The sequence below is a fragment of the Hemitrygon akajei genome, chromosome 19 (assembly GCF_048418815.1).
Source record: "Hemitrygon akajei chromosome 19, sHemAka1.3, whole genome shotgun sequence".
Taxonomy (NCBI): Eukaryota; Metazoa; Chordata; class Chondrichthyes; order Myliobatiformes; family Dasyatidae; genus Hemitrygon; species Hemitrygon akajei.
In genome coordinates this window covers 30,844,554-30,866,637 of record NC_133142.1, presented here as the reverse complement: position 1 = coordinate 30,866,637, position 22,084 = coordinate 30,844,554, and the positions used below count along the sequence as shown (strand labels likewise).

Genomic DNA, 22,084 nt, shown 5'->3' with positions numbered 1-22,084 from the left:
AGTGGCAGTTCTGTTAGCAAAAACACCTTGTTAATGAGAGAGGTCAAGGGAGTATGGCCATTCTGATTCAAGCTGACAACTCAAATAGGCACATGTTACAACAGTGGTGTGCAGAAGACTACAAACATACACTCAGTGGCCACTATTCGGTACAGGAGATAACAGAGACATCAGATTGCAGATACTGGAATTCAGAGCAACAAGTACTTTGAGGAATTCATTGGGTCATGCAGCATTTGTGGGAATAAAGGAACTGATGTTTTGGGTCAAACCCTACATCAGGTCTTTTCCTTCCACAGATGCTACTTAATTTACTGAGTTCCTACTGCAGATTGTTTGTCGCTTCAGTTATAGCATTTGTGATTGAATTTACATGCTTTAGAAAAATTGAACTACGTAATTGGACATGGTACTGTTATCAAAAACTAGTCAATAACAGTTTTTGTGTTAACTCAGATTAACTGTTTGCCAATTTTAAAGAATGAGAAGTGTAAGATTGCAAAGTTAGCACCATGCCAAGAATGCTTGTAATTGCATTTACATTTACATTTTTTTGAGTTATTAAAAATAGCATGGGGATCTTTCCTGACACTTCAACTTTTAAAATGGTCTTTGAAACTTTCCTTTCTGCCTGGTATTAAAAATGTTGCATTTTGCAATTGAGGACATTTGGATTCCTTGGGTGGAAGCTTTAGCATAATTTGATAAATAGCTTTATATGGGCTTTTCTGTTTAGAATTAATGTATGAGAGTGAATTTCAACTTGACCTACAGATTTGTACTTTTTTTTTTAGAAACTCCTTCATTGATTTATCCCCTTGAAGACCAAACAGTGGTTATTGGTGAAACTATTGCTCTGCAATGCATGGCATCAGGAAGCCCATCTCCACGAATAACCTGGTTAAAAGGGGATGAGCCCCTTGTGGTTACAAAGAGGCATCACTTCACACCTGGAAACCAACTGCTAATCATACGAAATGTGGTGTCAGATGATGGGGGAAAATACACATGTGAGATGTCTAATCCACTTGGTACTGAACGAGCTCACAGCCAGCTTAGCATTTTACCAACGTCGGCTTGTGTTGTGGGACAAAACAAGCAGGATGGAACAATGACGGTGGGCATTGTCATCATTGCGGTAGTCTGCAGTATTGTAATAACCTCCCTAGTATGGGTGTGCATCATCTACCAGACCAGGAAGAAGAGTGAAGAATACAGTGTAACAAATACAGGTGGGACAACTCAGATAAATGTTATTGATCCAGAAGCACTGATGTACAACAAATTATGCTAAAGTATAACCTATTATTTATATGTGAACTTCTGTTGCCAATTTCATGATCCTGGTAAATGCTGCAGCTCTCCATATCCAGTGAATTTTACGTAGGTTTGAGAGTTTGCCTGTTGCTAACAATTATTGGTAAGCATTTTATTGATGTATAATGTCAGACAAAAGTACTTGTTCCTATCTGGATATCCATTTTGATTTATTGGATTTATCTGTCCCCCACACATAAAAGCAGTTGACTTTCCAGCTTTTACTGGCACCTTCAACAATCTGTATCTTTGCTACCAAGAGTAGTTAATTACAGTGTTGACATTAAAAATTCTGTAGCATTGTCCCATATCTTGGAATTTAAAATCTAGGTATATTGTGTTGCAGGAAACATAGGATAGTGTTATTACAGCTGAAATAAATTTTGATTTAATTGCACTGAATTATATCAGTACTAATTTAGCTAGTCTCTAAATTTGAAAGAGGTAGTAGATATCTCATAAGTATTTTAATGCATATGGTTGAGAAAAAATTTTAACTGATGACCTGCTGAAACATTTTATTGTGTCTGAATCATTCATTATTATGAAAAGTTTCTTGGTTAAACTGCTTTCTCAATTTTGAAAAACTGTTTAGTGGTATAGATTTACATCCTTTCCATGATAAGGTCACCAAAATTATACCCAATATTCAAAAGCAGGACATATTTCTGTGTCTTGTGGTAACAACTTAAACTGCTCTACCAAACAGTTAAGTCAGTAACCTTTCATCAAAATTCCATTGTTTTACAATTCTTGTTCTCTTTGGACAGTTTAGTTCATAATTTCATTCTTTATATTTTATTAACTTTTCCATAAATTCATCACCTCGAGCTTTAGCGTACATAGTTGGGAGTCAATCATGGGTCCTTTTCAATAATATCTTTGATTCCAGGCTGTTTTAACTTGACTTAAGATTCAAAAATTGGTATGTTGACATGGAAATGAAAATCAAAAACCTCCAGCCACTGAACACTGCAGGAAAGAAATTATTGGCTTATAATAGCATTTGCTTGTTTATTCTCCTTTGCAGTTCCAAAGAAAGGTCTTCAACCTGAAATACCAACTCTGTTTCTCTCTCTACATATACTGCCTGACTTGAAGTGCATCACTGGCATTTTTATTTTAAGTGTACACGCTGGATCATTAATCTTCAATAAGATGTTGATATAATGTTAATTTACTTTTGCCACATTTTGACATGTAATGATTTTTTTAGAGATTAAATTATAGTAGGTTTGGAATAATATTCAATTGACCTTAAAAATTAAAATATAACCTCATCACTGACATGTCTGTTTTAGCATGTATTTATTCATATTGCAGATGAAACCATCGTACCACCAGATGTACCCAGTTACCTCTCCTCACAAGGGACACTTTCTGAACGTCAGGATACTTCTGTCAGGGTAGATGGGAGTAGCAATTTGCAGCTAGCAGCAGCTATTTCTAGTGGACATACAGAGAGCAGTGGTATGACTTTTTTAAAAAATCTGTTATAATCTTTAGCAACACAACACTTGAACACGATATTCTGCAGATGCTGGAAATCCAGAGTAACACACACAAAATGACGGAGGAACACGGCAGGTAGGGCAGCATCCACGGAAATAAACAAACAGTCGATGTTTTGGGCCAAGATCCTTCATCACAACTGTTTATTCCTCCCCATAGATGCTGTATGAACTGCTGAATTCCTCCAGCACATGGTCTGTGCTTTATTTTCATTGTGAAATAGTACATGAAGTCAATTGCACAAAAATATTGCAAAATTAATTATTTGTGATAAACTGTTCTACATTTGATTTTCCCATTTAATTTGGTTTATTCCTATAAACACTGTTGCTTCTGTAAGTTCCCTGCCTTGTAAAAGTAAACTAAAGTGTTTACAATATGACTACTAGGATATGCTCACTGAATCCCATGTAGTAGAACTCTGATCATCCAGCATACTCAGCTCTTTTGCTGCTCAACTAACATTTTCCAGATTAAAGTTCTATTAATGCCCCAATGTTTTTTATAGTACACTTTAAAGATGTTTCACTATTATGATAAATATCCCAGTGAACCAGTTCAGTTTAATGGGAGAGTAGGAACTGGGACCCTGGTGTTGAAAAGAAAGTGTGGCAAACGATACTGGTGGGCTAGATACCAAAACGTTGGGATTTCAAAATCGTCAGTTAATTGATTATCGGAATTCAATTACTATTTGCTAAAAATGGAGAAAAGTATAGGTGAATAAATGATTATATCCCAGTGCATTTTAGGCATTACGAGGCAGTAAAGCACACAAAATGTTGATGTGATGAAGGTTCTTGGCCTGAAACATTGACTGCTTATTTTTCTCCATTGATGCTGCTTGATCTGCAGAGTTTCTCCAAGTTTGTTTGTGTTACTCTGGATTTCCAGCATCTACAGAGTGTCTTGTATTTGGTTTGTAACAGTTTGGTTCAACATCCATAGATTCATCAGTTTAATTACTTGGGTGATTTGAGTTAGGAGTATGCTGAAGTAGTGTAATCTCCTACTTCTATTCATCATAAATATACATCCTGTCATTGAAAGCTGCTGATGCATTGGTTTTTTCTTTTCCACAATTTGATGTTATCAAGCTTATTATCAATAATACCACCACTTTTAATGAAGACAGTGCTATTTTTGAGGTATGGGTATAAATCTGAATTGTTAACTGAGCATCAGTTTTACAAATTGGGAAAATATGATTCAAGAATGCTAACAGGCTATTATTGCAGGTGTATGTCGGTCTGATGCTGGAAACTGTGCAGATACGGACAGTCATAATATTCACAATAGGAAAATAAAACATTGTGTTGGATGTAATATAAAAGATGGATGTAAAAATGTGACAGAAGGAAGACTGGGCTCAGAAAAAATAGGTACGTGGCATTTACCTACAGCACCAAAGCATGTAGAAGGTATTTACTTAACACTTCTCTATAACTTAGTTAAATATTTGGTTAAGGACAGAACTGAGCAAATTTAGAACTGGTTTGTGAAAAATCAGTTAGCTCCAGAGCAAAATAAATTAACATTTGGTTTAAGTATTATAAAGTATGCTAGTTTTGCAGAAAAAAATGTTCTTCATCTGTAAACCACAATGCAGCTTAAGGGTAGGTTAGCTGTGCACAACAACAAAAAAAACCACTCCCCGTCCTAGCTCCGGAACACTGGGATAATTTAACTTCTTGCAAATTTGAACTGGCTAAGTGAATGGAATATTCTTAATAAACATAATAATAAGGTTTGATTCAGACAGAATCTATTGAACTATTATTTCCTAGTGCTATGTGTGTATCTCACTTGTATCTGGGTGCAGAATATTTGTTATTCCAGTGTAATGAGAGATTTAATCATGCATTTGTGATAATTATTCCAGGTTGCATTGGCTGATAAATATAATTTGTTTTATTTAATATCAAAGCTTTTCAAAACAATATACAGTTTGCTGCTTACAGTAGGATGAAATTGGACTCATCTGGAATTGGTCCCTGCTCAGTCTGCAATGGAGTATTTAGTTGATTTTACAGTCTGATCTTATCTACAATAGAACTGAAGGGGGATTAAATCTGAATATTCAAATTAAATAAGGCAATTTTTTTGGTTTAGCACACTGTTTAGAAGTTCTCACCTTTCTCCTGAATTATAATTTGTTTCATTACTTGCAGATTGATCAAAAGTAAAAATTCAAAAATATTTGTATTGTTCATTTTATGAATGTACCAATAGTTCTGTGCTATTGTAAAATTCTCAGAGCAAGTGTGCTTATTTCATATAAAGCAGATTTGTATTGATGAGTCCTATCCAATGCATATTGTATTAACTGTTGTGACAACCAATTACCTGGTTCTGGTTATGATTTTTCTCAAAATTGAACCATTATAACTATATTTTTGACAGCCTAATCAAGTTATACAGCAGTTTAAAATCTATCTACAATATTGTATTGTTCTATTTGATAGAATCTCTGTACTAATAGATTTGCTTGCTATTCAACCCTTAGTTTGCATGGAACAGTTTGACAATGCTAGCACCTACCCAAAGGAATTGGAAACCTCGAGCTCTTATAGAAGTGTGGATTGCTGTCCTGAAGATGCAAAAGCACAGAATAGAATCAGTGCAGAACTTTTAAATCATTATCCATGCAATGGGACTTTGAGTAGTATGAAAGAGAGGGAAAAGCCTATTTATCCTAGCAATCACGATAGGATGACATCACAGCCTCAAACACTAGCAAAAGGTAAGATTTGGTTTTCATTTAAGTGTAACAAGCAGTTATAGTTCCACCTTGAAAGTTTATTTGTAGTAACTAAATACCTAATAAATTAGCTTTCTGGGAATAAAATGCAAAATTGATTCGTGTCTCCACAAGATTTATCTTGATAATACAATACTTAATCAGTTTCATCAGGTCTAAAACTTTAAACTTGTCTATTTTTTCAGATATGCCTTCTCGATCTGTGCAGTTAACTCAAGAACTTCACAATCCTGTACATTTTCCATCTCTGGAGGCCTTGGACAATTCAGCATTGTTGTGTGAGAAACCTCGGACTTTATTGCACAGTGACACTGAAATTGGCATTAAACAGACTTCGCTATTTAATGGACAGTTACCACATTCTTGATACTTTGCCTGAAAAGCAGAAAAATGCAAACTTGCAACTGTGCACTGAAATATTTTGTCAGCTTTTTGTTACTACCTCACCTTCTTTAGCTTACCTCGCCAAGATGAAGAGATGTGGCAGGATGCAGCTTGTATAGGGGAAAAGGCCTATTCGAGCATTCTTTTATGTGTATATATATATATATTTTTAAGCTTCCTTGAGAAGAGTTGGTAGCTCAGCAGTTTACTTGCTTCTGAAGCATGTAAATGCATGGAAAAATGTATAAAGGAATGTTTTGTTTAATATGTATATAAGAGTTTCATATGTATCTTTTACAGAAGATATTTTAAACGTATTTAGTGCATGAATAACATTTTTTTTAGAATTTTTGAAAATTTCTCCTATTTGGTTGCTGTTGTAAAAGTTTGTAATACCTTCTGGTGCCTTATTACAAGAGGTTATAATGAAAGTAACATTGATAGGATAAGTCCACTTTGTCATAAAGGTGAGATGTATTTGTCTACAAAATTCCTGCGAATTGCACAAATTTGATAAGGATTTATCATTGACGTTTTCAAAGTTTTTTTTTATAAAGCTAACACTTCAGTGTTTGTTACAAAGTGTCCTATTGAACCATATTACAGAAAATCACCCAAAACTATCTGATCACCGGATTCAAAGATATAGAATTTGTATTAGCATTCACCATCAGCCAAGAGGACACTGGATAAGTTGAAAATGCATCTTATAAACTACTTGTCTGGTTCACTTAGTGCTCAGCAGGGATTCCTAACCTGGGGTTTACAGACCTCTTGCGTAATGACATTAGTCCATGACACTAAAAAATGGTTGGGAACCCTTGTTCGACATGAAAAATTGGGGGACTGTATTGATTAAAATAGTATTTAGGATTTAACTAAACACTGCTGCAGCAGTCCAAATTTACAACAGTTTGTTACTTAGAAGCTAGAAAGTTTTAATTAAAAATGAAAAAATTTGGAAACAGATGTTCAATTTTAAGTAGCATGCAGCTTTACAATTTAAAGTCTGATAACATCATATCCTTGCCTATATATTTCCATAATAAAACTGCCTCAGACACCAAGTAAAATGGCTGTCCATCAGTATTTCCTTTTATATATTGCCAGAACAGACACTGCTAAGCTGCTTAATGAAGGCAAATCAAGGAAGTGTTACTTTTCTGCACAAATATTTATTTATACAATTTGCTAAAAATATACATATTACAAATGTAAAATATAGAAATGTCTAACAAAATGAAGTGTCTAATAAAAAATCAATTTATTATATCATTATAATAGTTCAATTATATTACAGTCACATTCCTGATATTATAGAAGCTCTTTGTGGATTTTATCATATGTTCCTAAAAAAATAAAACCTCCAAGACTGATCCATGTAACTCTGGGGATGATACCTGAAAATAAGCTGTGGAAGAGGGGAAAAGAAGTGGTTAGTATTGGAATGGCACATAATGGAAATTAATAGTAAAGTTGTAGTACTCTAAAGCATCTTACGCAATTTTTCAATTGTGTTTATGTGCGAAATCATAACTTTCATTAAGTTATAAACTCCAAGACCATAACACTTAGCATCCTTTTGTAGTGCAGAATGTAAAACTGATTGTTAAACAATAACATCATGTATTTTTATAATCATCACAGTGGCAAATAGGGTAACAAGGTCCCTCATGAAATATTATTAGCAGTTACTATTCGGTTATCTGGTTGGAATTGCACTCATGCACTCAAACCCACATACGTAATGAAAGAGGGCATACAACTGATTTTGCTTTTCTAAAGTAGCACTCTGCTTTTATAAAAAGCAAGGCTCTCAAGGCCTAAGAGCCTCCACTGGGGCAAGCAAAAAGCACATGCTCTTTTCAAGTTTCTGCCATATTTGTAAAGGCTAAACAAGGACTGGGACTTTATATCCAAAGTTTGCTTCAAGATGCTCATCACATTTAAACACATGAAAACCCAGTTCCACTGGTAAGATAGTTACATTTATACTACTACTGCTTCAGCCTTCTTGTTTAGTTATGTCATGAGCTATAGTCATCAACAATTATTTAAAAATACTCTCATTAAATCCTGGACTAATCTTACAGGTTGCAATTGCTGCCGAGGTTAGTTCTAAGAGCAATAAATATTTGCTGTTCTTACTGAATGTGTGACCTTGAATTCAGAGTTCAGATTTTCCATAAGCAAACTGAAGTGAATTAATTAAATCTAATGATTTGCAAGCAACCACAATATAAAACCTGACAGCTTGTTTCAGATAGTGGGCTGTTTTAAAAGCACCCAAAGAAACTGATGTATAATTATAAAATGGGAGCTGAGGTAGCTGTGACAACAAAGTGCACTTCACAGGTTAAGCATTTGTGCTTAGTGAGGAGGTGAGTGAGTAGTTTGTGGTGCTTTGATCTTATCATTGGCATTTGGCTTGCATATGCCCTTGAAAAAAGAATGCAACATTCATTCTCTTGGGCATTCAAGAGCCAAGCATTGCCTTGGGAAATTTATTTTAGCCCCCAAGGAAGCTTTGCAAACATCTTTAAATCTTTTCCTGTGTCCTGATCATCTTGTCATAATGGAATTTGTAATAGTGTGTATTTCCGGAGTCTTCTATCAACCATGTGAGCATAATTAGTGCCTGAATGGTGGGGTGAGGGCACTTCTTTTGGTTTACTTACTCTGCTAGGCGATTTGATGGAGACCATCGATGATATCCCAACAGTGCTTTGAGATGTCAATGAATCAGAAGTGTACAGGAGGGCCAAGATCACTACCCTTAGATAATGTTTTTATGCCAGCTATGGATTCTTGACTGGAAAAATACTTCTTCAGTTGGCCAAAAATTGAAGGAGATGATGAATCTTATCATCAGTATCTGCCTTAGTTGAGACAGCTATGAGAAATTAAATTGCTTCACATTTTCCAGGACCTCGTAGACCAGAACATGGTCTACAAGGAGCAGATTGTTAAAGGACCTTTGTTCTGTAGCTGTTAAATGCATAGTTCAGTTGGAGTGCTTCAGTGAACAGATAATCAAGAAACTTGCTTAACCTCACAAACGTATGTACATAAGTGAAGTCTGCAGTTTCCTAGTTGTCCTATACAAGATGTGTTGCACATGCAATATTTGTCATAGTGAGGGTGTCCTCTTATGCACTGTCTTGCTTGAACGAAAGCAAATTAATAGTTGCCAGTCATTGGTGGGGGGCTAACTATGAAGTTTTCTGTTTGACAAAACAAGGATTATACTCCAAGTGGCAGGATGAGGACTTTATTAGAACTAGTTTCTCTCCTTGTTGATTAGGGGCTTGCCAGGAAGTTGAAGATACTGGAGGATAAGTCTGTCACACATGGGGAAATCGGCTAGGGTTTGTCAAACTCAGGAAATTCCTTGTGGCCACACTCTACCCAGGAATGGGTGAGAAGTACGAAATAATGGTCATATTTTGCTGGTTCAACTCGAGTCACACCAAAGCAACTCATGGATGAGAAAACACCCACAAAGCAGTCACTTCTCCTTGGACCTGTCTTTCTGAGAGGAAAGAGACAAAGATGGAAAAGGGATGAATGACAAAGCTAAGATGGAGGGAAACAGGAAGAGGCAAACATGTACCACTGAAACAGTGATGCACATTTTTCATATTAACAGAATAACACAGGAATCGCAATCAGAATTGTCCATTTTATAAGGAAACATACCTCTAAATTGGAAAAAAAATCTATTCAAATTTAGAAATGACTAAAAGAAAATGTGATTCTACTCAGCTAAACACAGTAACATATCAAGTTGATGGTCTCAACTATTTTAAAACAAGAGTTCAAAATATTTCAATTGCATGCAACCTGCTTCTGGAAAATCATGTGTTATGAAGCAATGTCACTAAAATAGAAGATTCAGCGAGGAGCGTTTATCTCCACATCTGGCACAGAATAAAATGATCAACATAATGTACGTGTCCGCTCTCCACATGGATGTAACAGTTCACGTGGAAGGCATGTGGCTGCCTTCTCAAGGGCAGCTGGAAATAAACAATGTCAGCCTTTTTTTAAGCATGCCAAAATCCAAAAGATGTTAAATAGCAAAAAAGCTATTGATTACATCAACTTAGCCATAGAGATACAGAACCCAGACAGGCCCTTTGGCCCACTGAACTCATTACAAACCATCAGGTACCCATTTCATATGAAAATGGTGCCTAGTGGTTGGTAAAGAATTTAGTGGGCCAAAGGGCCTGTTTCTGTTCTGTATCTCTGATCCTATAACTAAATGCTACCACTCATCTACAGGTTAGAGCAATTTACGTTAGCTAACTAACCTAATAATCTGTGCATTTTTTGTGATGTGATAGGAAATGGGAGCTCTGGGAACAGACTCAAATGGTCTCAGGGAGAATGTACAAACTCTACACATTGGGGGGGATAGGATTGAACTGGGGTTTACTGGAGCTGACGAAGCATCTCACTTCCAGCTGTGCAACTATGCTGTCCTTATCAATATCATCCTTATCCTATTTTTGTAGTGTACATGTGTAAGGGACCATTTAATTGACTGTACCATGTGGCATGACAACATATTATTGTACCAGATACTTCCCATCAGTAAAGGATGCTCTTCTAATAGCTTCTATCTGTGATAATTGTTTGTTCAATACCATAAAAAAGCCTACAAGTACTGCACATAAAATGGTAATCTGATTCATTATTATGTACAGTGAAAAACACATCTTGCATACCGGCCATACAGATTAATTCATTACAATAGTACAACAATGTAGTACAAGGCAAAACAAGAATATGGTGCAGAATACAGTGTTAAAGAACAGCAAAAGGGCAGTGCAGGTAAGACACTAAGATATAAGGTCACAAGATAGATTGTGAGGTCAAGTGTTCATCTTACCATACTAGGGAACCATTCAATAGTCTTACAACAGCAGGACAAAAGCACCTCTGGAGCCCTGATGTTATGTGCTTTCTGGCTTTTGTTTCTTTTGCCCGATGAGAAGGGGAGAAGAGAGAATGTGGGAACTTCCATTATGCTACTTGTTCTAGCGAGGTAGTAAATACGTAGGCAGAGCCTGTGGAGCAGCAATGGTTTTTGTGATCTGTCAAGCTGTGTGCACAACTGCAGTTTCTTGCAGTCATGGGCAGAGCAGTTGCCATACTAAGCTGTAACATTTGGATAGGATGCTTCCTACACTGAAAAAGAAATGGTGAGGTTCAAAGGGGACATGCCAAATTTCTTTATCCGTCATAGGAAGTAGAGGTGGAAGTGCAAACCATTCTCTGGCTACCCTTTCATTTTGAATGAATGTGTCAAATGCCATGGGATTTCACGTAATCCTTTATGCCAAGGATATTTCACAGCTCCTTTTGGCTCTTGTAATTCCCTGTTTTAGTTCTTTCTTGTTTTCTGTACATTCTTTAAGAGTCCTATCTAATTTCAGCTTCCTAAACTTTCTTTTTCTTCTTGACTAAATTTACAACATCTCTCACCAAATTTCCTGAACCTTTCATCATCACAGGAAGATGCTAGTCCTGAATTCTGATCTTTAAACGACTTGCAAATGTCCCACATATGCAGTAACAGCAGCTCCCAATCTACTCCCTCCAGCTCCTGCCTAATGATGCTGTAATGTATATTTTCCCCCATTTAGCACTCACCCACCACCCAAAGTGCAGACTTACTTTTACTCATAATTGTTTAAAACCTTAAGGAGTTATGATCACTGCTCCCAAAATGCTCTCCCAGTGAAACTATGAAAACTTGGCCATGTTCATTTCCTATTATGACAATCCTGCTGTTTTTGCATCTTTCCATAATCTTTCTGTACAGTACATCTGTTCCTCTATTTCCTTCTGGCTGTTGGGAGGTTTACAGGAGAACCCCCACACAGTGAAAGCATCTGTCTTATGTCTGCGCTCTACTCCTATTGCCTCATTGGATGAGCATTTCAGTACATCCTCTGAGTGCAGTTACTACCTTCTCCTTGATCAGTAATACAACTCCCCAACCTTGTTACAGCCATCTCTATTATGCCTGAAATATCAAAGTTGAGAAACATTGAGTTGCCATTCTTGCTCCTCTCTCAAGCAACTGTGTGTGATAACAGTGTATTTAGTGATAGTATTTTAAGGTTGAAGTGAATAAACCAACAATGAGTAGAAACTAGTTCTTAGTCAAATGAACATATGGTAAAATTAAAACAGATTTTTATGGGACCAGCTGGAGCTGATATTTATTCATGAAACATTGCATTTTCAGGCAGATAGTTCAATAGTTCATCTGCTTGTTTTGATAGTTGTTTTGGTTTTCGAAAAAAGGATATGGAGATGGCAGATGGAAACAGTTTATGGTTTAACTAGATAGTAATTCAGTTGATTACTATAATTATAGCTTTAAGGCACAGCAATTTGTACTAGGCAGATACTGGTCACATTGTCAAATAGATTTGAACTTAAATGTGTTAAACTATCCACAGCTTACTTTTAGGTTATTCCACATCATGTTACAAATTAGTTCTTCTAGTGTACTAATATGTAATATTGTGGTAGGCAGAATAATATGAAGGCAAGTTTGAAGCCTTTCAGATCCATGGTTCAGAATTATGTAGCACAGGATTTGCTGTGCAAACTCTTCTACAGAAACTCAGAAACTAATTTTATTGACTAGGCTGACCTTATTTCATTGTGATCTCTTCAAACTCAGTCATACATCCAAATTTCCCTTTAAAATACTGCCTTTTCTTCAACAACTTATTTTCTAAAGCATTCAGAGCTTCAATAATCCTCAGTGTGAATATATTTCTCTTAACTGGTCTTTACTCTCACAGGATTATAGAATTGTAATGGGCTCGTTTTTATTTCCCACCCTTCAACAGTCCTTGCTGCCCTTGCCTTTTGGGAATATGTTGGTACCAAACTCTCACTGTTTCCAAAGATATTAATATTTTCTTTCCCAATCAAGGTCCACCCTTTCCATAACTGTCTTGAAATTTACCTGACTTGGCTTGACTTTATTACTTACATCCTTCATGTACGTTTGTACATGAAGAGTAAAAATCTTCATGTTACATCTCTGTCTAAATGTGCAGTGTGCAATTTATAGTAATTTATAATAAATAGTATGTACAACAGGACAGCCAATATAGCACAGAAATACAATTGTATCAACATGAATTAATCAGTCTGATGGCCTAGTGGAAGAAGCCTGTTGGTCCTGGCTTTTATGCTGCGGTACCGTTTCCCGGATGTAGCAGCTGGAACAGTTTGTGATGGGGGTGACTCAGGTTCCCAAAGGTCCTTTTTACACACCTGTCTTTGTAAACGTCCTGAATAGTGGGAAGTTCACATCTACAGATGTGTCGAGCTGTCTGCACCACTCTCTGCAGAGTCCTGTGATTGAGAGAAGTACAGTTCCCATACAAGGCAGTAATGCAGCCAGTCAGGATGCTCTCATTTGTGCCCCAGTAGAAAGTTCTTAGGATTTGGGGGCCCATACCAAACTTCTTGAACCATCTGAGGTGAAAGAGGCACTGCTGTGTACAGTCCACGAGATCCTCAGTGATGTTTATGCTAAGGAACTTAAAGCTGTTCACCTTCTCAACTCCAGATCAATTGATGTCAATAGTAGTTAGCCTGTCTCCATTCCTCCTGTAGTCCACAACCAGCTCCTTTGTTATTGCAACAATGAAGGAGAGTTTGTTTTCTTGACACCACTGTGTCAGGGTGACGAGTTCTTGATAGGCTACCTCATTATTATTTGAGATTAGGCCAATCAGAGTAGTGTCGTCAGCAAATTTAATTAGCAGATTGGAGCTGTGGTCCATAACACAGTCATGGGTATACAGAGAGAAAAGGAAGGGGCTTAGGATATAGCCCTGAGGGGCATCTGTGTTAAGGGTCAGAGGGGCAGAGATGAGGGACCCCACTGTTACTACCTGCTGGCGATCTGACAGGAAGTCCAGGATCTAGCTACACAAGGCAGGGTGAAGGCTGAGATCTCTGAACTTCTCGTCAAGCCTGGAGGCAATTATGGTCTTGAATGCTGAACTGTAGTCTAAGAACAGCATTCTGACATAAGCATCTAAATGTGTAAGGATGGTGCGTAGAGCTGTGTCTTTTGTGTCATCTGTCGATCGGTTGTGTCGGTAGGTGAATTGTAGGGGGTCTAGTGTGGGTGACAGCATGCTGCAAATGTAGTCCTTGACCAGCCTCTCAAAGAATTTGCTTATTATTGAGGTGAGCGCAACAGGATGCCAGTCGTTGAGACATGTTACCTTGGTCTTTTTAGGTACAGGAACATTGGTGGATGTTTTGAAGCAGGAGGGACACTCTACACTGGGAGAAGGAGAGATTAAAAATGTCTGTAAACTCACCTACAAGTTGTGCAATGCACATCTCGAGTACTCGCCCTGGGATGCTGTCCGGTCCCGCAGCCTTGTGACTGTCCCGTCATGGAAAACACCTGTGTACTTCAGTCTCAGAGATGACCAAGGCGCAGGTTGCATCAGCGGGTCTCCCTGGGAGTTCAATGTTGGCAGCATTGAATCGAGTGTAAAAAAGCATTAGCTCATCTGGGAGAAAGTTAGCTACGTTGGAAACTCCAATGCGTTTAGCTTTGAATTCTGCGATGGTGTGCAGACCTTGCCATAAGCTGCGTGTGTTGTTGGGGTGTTGTGTCTGGATCTTGTCCCTGTATTGGCGTTTTGCTGCCTTGATGACTTTGCGTAGATCGTAGCTGCATTTCTTGAGTTCCTGTTGGTCACCGGCAACGTGAGCTCTGTGTTGCACAGTAAGTGCTGCTCACACAGAACTGTTGATCAAGAGTTTCTGGTTTGGATAGACCCCGACTGATTTCTGGGAGGGGGACAACATCCTTGGATCACTTCCGGATGAAACTCGTGATCCATTCCGTGAACTCAGAGACATCCTCATCAAGGAAGACGTTCCAGTCAATGTCATCAAAGCAGTCCTGTAGCATGGAGGCCAATTAGTCGGACCAACAGTGGACGGTTTTAACTATGGCCGCCTCTTGTTTCAACTTCTGCCTGTATCTCGGCAGCAGCAAGATGGAGGAGTGATCTGATTTTCCAAACGGCGGGCAAAGGAGTGCTTTGTAAGCGTTGCGGAAGGAAGGGTAACAGTGGTCAAGTATGGTATCTCACCGTGTGCTCACCTGGATATGTTGACAAAACTTTGTAAAGACTAGTCAGTGACACTCTATTAAAGTCACTGGCGACAAAGTAAGCAGCCTCCGGGTGAACAGTCTCCAGGCTGATGATAGTCTTGTACAATTCCTTGAGAGCCAGGTCAGTATCAGCCTGCGGCGGAATATACACAGCTGTGATAATAACAGCTGTGAACTCCCTAGGCAGCTTGAAAGGTCTACATAGCAGCACAATGTACTCCAGAGCCAGGGAACAAAAGGATATGAGGGCATGCACGTTCCCGGAAGCATACCCCACCCACCTCCTTTTACTCTTCCCAGACAGTCTTTTGACCTGTTCGCCCGAAACAGGGAGAACCCAGACTTGAATGATGGTCACTGCCTCCACGCACACTTCAAACAATTGTAGGCTACATTTCCTATGATTAAGCTTGGTCTCGAACCATGCATCAATCTGGATGTCTAGTAGCATGACAGTCTCAAAACAAGGGACAATCACTCAGGTCAGAATGAGAAAAATATTCTTCACCCGGAAAACAGCAAGGCTTTAGGCTGAGGAGTCTAGTGAGACTGTGTTGTCTGGTGCATTCAAGCCAGAGATTTGGTAAAGTTTCACATATTAAAGGATCAGAAGGCTTAGTGCCCGGGAAGAAATGCTGAGCTGAAAGATATCAGCCATGACCTCAATAAATGACAAAACAGGGATGAGAAGCTGAATGGCTTACTCTTCCTTCTACTTCTTAGGTGCTTAGCCATGGTTGATTCTGTTTTCACCACCCCTACTGACAGCTCTCATCTCTCAGCCTTCTTTGCTCCGAAAACCACCATCCTGCATGATCTAATTGCGAAAATCCCCCTTGGCTCAGAATCCTGCTGCACCCTAACACACAGGAGCCTCATATCCTTCCAGAGGTTGATAATATCAATATTCTTCCTAGGTGACAAGAATTAGAATTCCAATTCAGGCCTCTCTTGTGTTTTATTTGGGTTCAATGTTACCACCCTACCATTGTACCATATGCTCATTAATGAATCTCAGGATAACTTTTTTCACCAACCTCTCTCTGAATACTACTTCCCACATTTTAAGAGATATTCATCCCTCACCCCAATGATCCTACCCTTCAGACTGTGCCACTTAATATACATAATCTCTACACATTTCCACCAAAATACAACACTTCACATTTATCTGCATTAAATTGTGCTTGCTGCTTGTCTGCCCATATTGCCATCTTTTCCATGTGCTCCTGCAGATTATCACTGTCATCCTCCTTACAGATTACTTACTTACATCTATATCCAACATGATTTGTATTTAATAGATCTGTGCTGGCTCTTTTTTATAAACTAAAACTTAAGAGTCATAGAACTCTACAGCACAGAAACAGACCCTTTGACCTATCTAGTCCATGCTGAAGCATTAACCTGCCGAGTCTCATCGACCTGCACCCAGACCATTACCCTCCATACCCCTCCCACCCAAGCACTTATCCAAATTTTTCTTAAATGTTGAAATCGACCCCACATCCACCACTTGAGCTGCCACATCGTTCCACACTCTCACCACCCTATGAGTGAAGTAGTTCCATTTAAGCATGTCATCCTTAAACCATTCAGATCATCAATATAGATGACAAACAACAATGGACCCAGCACTGATCCATGTGGCACACCACTTCAGTCAGAGAGGCAACCATCTACTATCACTCTTAGGCTTCTCCCGTGAAGCCAATGCCTAATCTAATTTATTACCTCATTATGCTGACTCTCCAAGTGACTAAACATTCTTGACCAACCTCCCATGCGGGACCTTGTCAAAGGCATTGCTAAAGTCCATGTAGACAACATCCACTGGCTTACCTTTATCAACCTCTTGGAAACTTACTCAAAAAAATTCTATATGATTGGTTAGACACGACTTGCAATGCACAAAGCCATGATGATTATTCCTAATCAGTCACTGTTTATCATAAGTATTTGGTCCTTAAAATATCTTCTAATAACTTTCCTATTACTGATGTCAGGCTCACCAGCCTACGAGTTCCTGACTTATTTTTAGATCCTTTCTTAAATGACTGAACAACATTAAATATTCTCCAATCTTCCTGCACTCACCCATGGCTAAGGATATTTAAAATATCTCTGCTAGGGTCCCTGCAATTTCTGCACTTGCCTCCCACAGGGTCTGAGGGAATATCTTGTCAGGCCCTGGGGATTTATCCACCCTGATTTGCTTCAAGACAGCAAACACCTCCTCCTCTATAATCTGTACAGGGCCCATGACCTCACTGCTGCTCTGTGTCCATCCCCCGAGTAAATATTCCGTATAAGATCTCCCCTATTTCATTCGGCCCCACACGTAGATTACCACTGATCTTTCAGAGGACCAAATTTGCCCCTTGCTATCTAGTTGCTCTTAATTTATCTGTAGAAGCCCTTAGCTCCTACATCTGCTCGAGCAACCTCATGTCTTCTTTTAGCCCTCCTGATTTCCTTCTTAAGTGTTCTCTTGCATTTCTTGTATTCAAGTACCTCATTTGTTGCTGCCTGCATATACCTGCTATGCACCACCTCCTTTTTCTTAACCAAAGTACTCAATATCTCTTGAAAACCAAGGTTCTCTAAACCTGTTACCCTTGCCTTTTATTTTGACAGGAACATACAAACGTTGTACGCTCGAAATTTCACTTTTGAAGGCCTCCTGCTTACCAAGTACACTTTTGTAGAAAACATGTCCTAATTCCACACTTGACAGAACCTGTCTCCACAACAAGCCCACCATCTGTTCTGGCACCCTGGTTTCTATGCCCCTTCAACTCTAGTTTAAACCTCCCCCTCCCCCATCCAGCTAGGATATTAGTCCCCCTCCAGTTCATGTACAATTCTGTACAGGTCCCTCCTTCTCTGGAAGAGAGTCCAGCGATCCAAAAACCTGAAGCCCTTCCTCCTGCACCATCTCCATATCCATGTGTTAAACTGGATGACTGACCCATTTCTGGTGATACCAGCACATAGCACAGGTAGTAATACGGACCACAACCCTGAAGGCCTGTCCTTTAACTTGGCTCAGTCACCTCTTAATTGTTTCCTTGATCATTATTTCTAAAAGCTGCTCTACTATTTCTAAAAGCTGTCCTGGAAACAAAACAACTGGATGACAAGGGGTCCATTCAGCCCATTGTGGTTGTACCAGTTGTGGAAGTGTCATCAGGCTTATCCCATCTAACATCCAGCCCTGTAGGGCATATGCATGTCCAAGTTCTGCTTAAATATGATGAGGGCTCCTGTTTCACCCATTCCTTTGAGGCAGTAATTCCCAGATTCGCCTGGCTGCAGAAGTTTTTCCTTCACAAAACTTCTGTTCCTTCTATCAATTTCTCGTTCTTGACCCAATCTAGGAAACATGTTCTTCCTAGTTAATATATCCATCTGCACCTTCTGACAAAAGGAACAACTGTTCCTTTCCCTTTGATTTGAATACAAAATAACATCTGTGAGATCACTGGGTAAATGCTTCCAAACACAAGACAACTTTTAGTTAGCTTCTAAGTTTAAAAATATCCCTATTATCTGTGTAAAAAAAACTTGTGAACAATTAAGGATTGTTAATTTTATATTTAAGTTATTAAACAGGCTTTGAAATGCTTTTAAAATTCTTCCAACTTTTTTTCACTTTTCTTATTTAAGTTGTTTATTTTTGGTTTAAATTTTACATAGTCTTGATTATTTTAAATGCTTCAAGAACTTTAAGTGTATCTAAATGAGTGGATTGTCTCAGCTGTGTTAAGACATACACAGCTCATATTTTTTCCTCCGTTCTATAGGCAAGGCATGTAACAGACACTGATTACAATCCTACTACAGCTCACAAGATGCTTCTGCTAAAGATCTCAGCCATGCTGAGTCTCTGCCAGCAGGTTCTGAGGTTGAGGAAAGCAAAGTCTTTAGTTCAGAGATTTTGCAGACACTTGGCAGGGGTCAGCACTGACGTGAAAACCCACTGACTCCCCATCTTCAATTCCCCCTTGCTTTCTAATTGTAAACTTGGTCACTTTGTTTACAAAATGCTATTTACCAAAGGTAGAAACCATGCAATTCCAAAATTGCATTTGGACCCTGTACTGACAATAAGGATTTGGGATTTTCTCTGGGATTTTTCTTTTGCTTGCCAATTTGATATGGCATAGGAGGAACAGGCAATTACGTCAACGGAGACGAGAAAATCTGCATCTATTAGCTTCCCAGCTCTTTACTTCATCCCTTCCTCTCTTCCGGTTTCATCTATCACCTATCAAACTACCAGCTTGTACTTCTTCTTCCCTCCCCTCTCACCAGCCTCTTGCTCTAACTTCACATCTTTTATTCCAGTCCTGAAGAAGGGTCTCAGCCTGAAAAGTCGACTGTTTACTCTTTTTCATAGATGCTGCCTAGCCTGCTGAGCTCCTCCAACATTTGTGCGTGTGTTGGTTGGTTAGGTAAGGCAACTGTTCAAAGAAAAGCAACAGATTTCTGCTATATTCTGTTCCCAATCTGCATAACTTAAAAGAACTGCAAACCAAAATACCCTATATACAACTGGTGACAGATTTTTGAATTCAGCCCAATGAACTGCCAGGATAAAAATGTGAAGGGGGAAGTGCATTAATGGGGAGTACTTTCTGGTCAAAGCACAGACCCAACTGTACATTAATAAAATACCTGTATCTGCAATAACAGTCTTACATTTTGGACATCTACCATTTATAATAGCCCAGCTGTTGGACTTCTAACTCCCTGACTATTTGTGTCTGATTGGCTTTGGTATCAAGTTTTCATAAAATTGTAACAAATTACTAATTAGGAATCCAACTAACGTAGTATAAAAATTACCTTGTGAAAGAAGAAATCAGGTCATTTCCTGTTGTTTTATGTATTGGTCACTCGGGGGAACTCATGATATAAACTGAAATGACTAAACAAAGAATTCATTTCCAACATTTTAATATCATTCTCTGGTAGTGAAATAGACAATGATGCTTCTATGCTACAATAAATAAATGCACATACAGTACATCTTTTCCATTTCTCATTTTTTTCCAGGGAGTTAAACATAAATCTGTGTCTGCTATGTACTTGCTCCTCACTCAATCAACTTGTCTAAACGTCTTGAAACCTCTTTGCTTCATCCTGACAACCCCACCCACTCAGGTCATCAAACAGCTTAGAAATATTTGATTTGGTTCTCTCATCCAAAGCACTGGTATCTATTGTTAATAGCCGCAGCCCTATGAGTCATCACCTGCCACCTAAAATAGAATCTACTCATTTCCTGTCAACCAGTTTACAATCCATATCAAATTATAACCTCTTATCTCACGTGTTAATCTTTACACATTAACCTCCAACATGGGACTTTATTGAAGGCTAACTGAAAATCCAAACACATCATAACCCTTATCTCCTCTACATTCTCAAAAAACTCCAGCAGGTATAGTAAAACCAATTACCACTTCATAAACCAGTGCAGACTTTATCCAATTACAATGATACCTTCTTAACACTTGTTGCGTTTTCACATACTTCCTTATTACTGATAGGTTCTTTTAAGATTGTTACAGACTGGGATGGTAGAGTGCAGAAGCTCCCATACCTACTAAATTTTCCCAATGGCGTGCATCTGAAATAATAAGTATACTGGTTTGGATACTGTTGAGGGGAATGGCCTACCAATGGGGAGTTGCAACGACTAAGTGTCTGGCACTGAGTTTACCTCCGAGACTCAGAAGGGAAGGGGAAAAAGAGGACTGCGGTAGCGATAGGGGATTCCATTGTAAGAGGAGTAGACATGAGACTCTGTGGACGTGAAAGAGACATGTTGCTTCCCAGATGTCAGGGTCAGGGATGTCTCAGATTGGGTCCATGATATTCTGAAGGGGGAAGGTGAGCAGTCAGAAGTTTCAGTTCATATTGGCACCAGTGACACGAGTAGGAAAAGCGAGGAAGTCCTGAAGCGAGAATATAGGGAGCTAGGTAGAAAGTTGAAAAGCAGGACCTCCAGGATTGCAATCACTGGACTGCTGCCTGTGCCACACGTCACTGAGGATAAGAATAGAAACTGGTGTGGTGGGGTGGGGTCAGATATCTGGATCTTCGAGATCTCTTCTAGGGAAGGTATGACCTGTACAAAAGGAATGAGTTACACCTGAACCTGAGGGAACCAATATCGTTGCAGGCAGTTTGGTGAAGGTTTAAACTTGGCAGGGGAATGCGAACTGAAGTGATAAGGCTGAGGGTTGTTGGTTGACTGTTGACAAGTAGAGGCAGTGTGTTGGAAGACTGTCAGGAAGGATAGGCAGATGATAGGGCAAAATTGCAGTCAGTGAGATGAGCTGTAGTGTAAAATTGAAAAGGGTGACAGATGCAGGAATGAGTGTGCTGTGGCGACCCACTTTCTGCGCAGGCGAACCGGCTCACAAATAGCCAGCACGCGGGGAGAGACTTTGGTAATGCACCTCTGATGTCATTTCCGCCTGGAGAGGGTGGGCGCTAGGGATTAAATGCCAGTGCCGCGAAATTTGAATAAACTAGTCTCGAAACGACTTACCGACTGCGTGTCGTTATTTCAGCGCTGTGTGTAGCAAATCGCTATATTGGTGACCCCGACGGTCCAAACGGGATTTGGACCAAAGATGACCGACTCTTCATCTGTTCACGCAGTTTCGCTGAAACTGCCGACTTTCTGGACGCTGCGACCACGCGTGTGGTTTAGCCAAGCAGAAGCCCAGTTCCAGATTCAGCAGATATCTTCTGATTCCACGTGTTACTACCACGTGGCAAGCGCCCTTGACCAGGAGACGGCCGCCCAGGTTGCGGATTTCATACAGTCGCCCCCGGAAGAAGGCAAATATGAAGCATTCAAAGCGCTGCTCATTGAGACCTTCGGCTTCTCACGGCGTGAGCAG

The 22,084-nt window shown here is 39.1% G+C and overlaps 2 protein-coding genes across 8 annotated transcripts in view; one reads left to right on the top strand and one right to left on the bottom strand.

Moving 5' to 3' along the window:
- The window catches only part of lrig1 (leucine-rich repeats and immunoglobulin-like domains 1), an 85,751-nt gene extending 78,502 nt beyond the window's left edge, over positions 1-7,249 (top strand). Inside the window, exons 15-19 of one of the 2 annotated variants that reach the window (XM_073072336.1) lie at positions 795-1,232; positions 2,641-2,787; positions 4,068-4,250; positions 5,336-5,572; positions 5,776-7,249. In XM_073072336.1, the coding sequence (XP_072928437.1) occupies positions 795-1,232; positions 2,641-2,787; positions 4,068-4,250; positions 5,336-5,572; positions 5,776-5,957 (1,187 nt within the window). In that variant the 3' untranslated portion in view covers positions 5,958-7,249. The remainder of the gene's footprint in view (positions 1-794; positions 1,233-2,640; positions 2,788-4,067; positions 4,251-5,335; positions 5,573-5,775) is intronic. The other variant, XM_073072337.1, reaches the window with a different exon arrangement.
- The window catches only part of slc25a26 (solute carrier family 25 member 26), a 237,138-nt gene continuing 222,270 nt past the window's right edge, over positions 7,217-22,084 (bottom strand). For 4 of the 6 annotated variants that reach the window (XM_073072338.1, XM_073072342.1, XM_073072339.1 and 1 more), the window contains one exon: positions 7,217-7,385. In XM_073072338.1, coding sequence (XP_072928439.1) covers positions 7,289-7,385 — 97 coding nt within the window. In that variant the 3' untranslated portion in view covers positions 7,217-7,288. Of the gene's footprint in view, positions 7,386-20,012; positions 20,095-22,084 lie in introns of all 6 variants that reach the window. The other 2 variants (XR_012102146.1, XM_073072340.1) reach the window with 1 other exon arrangement.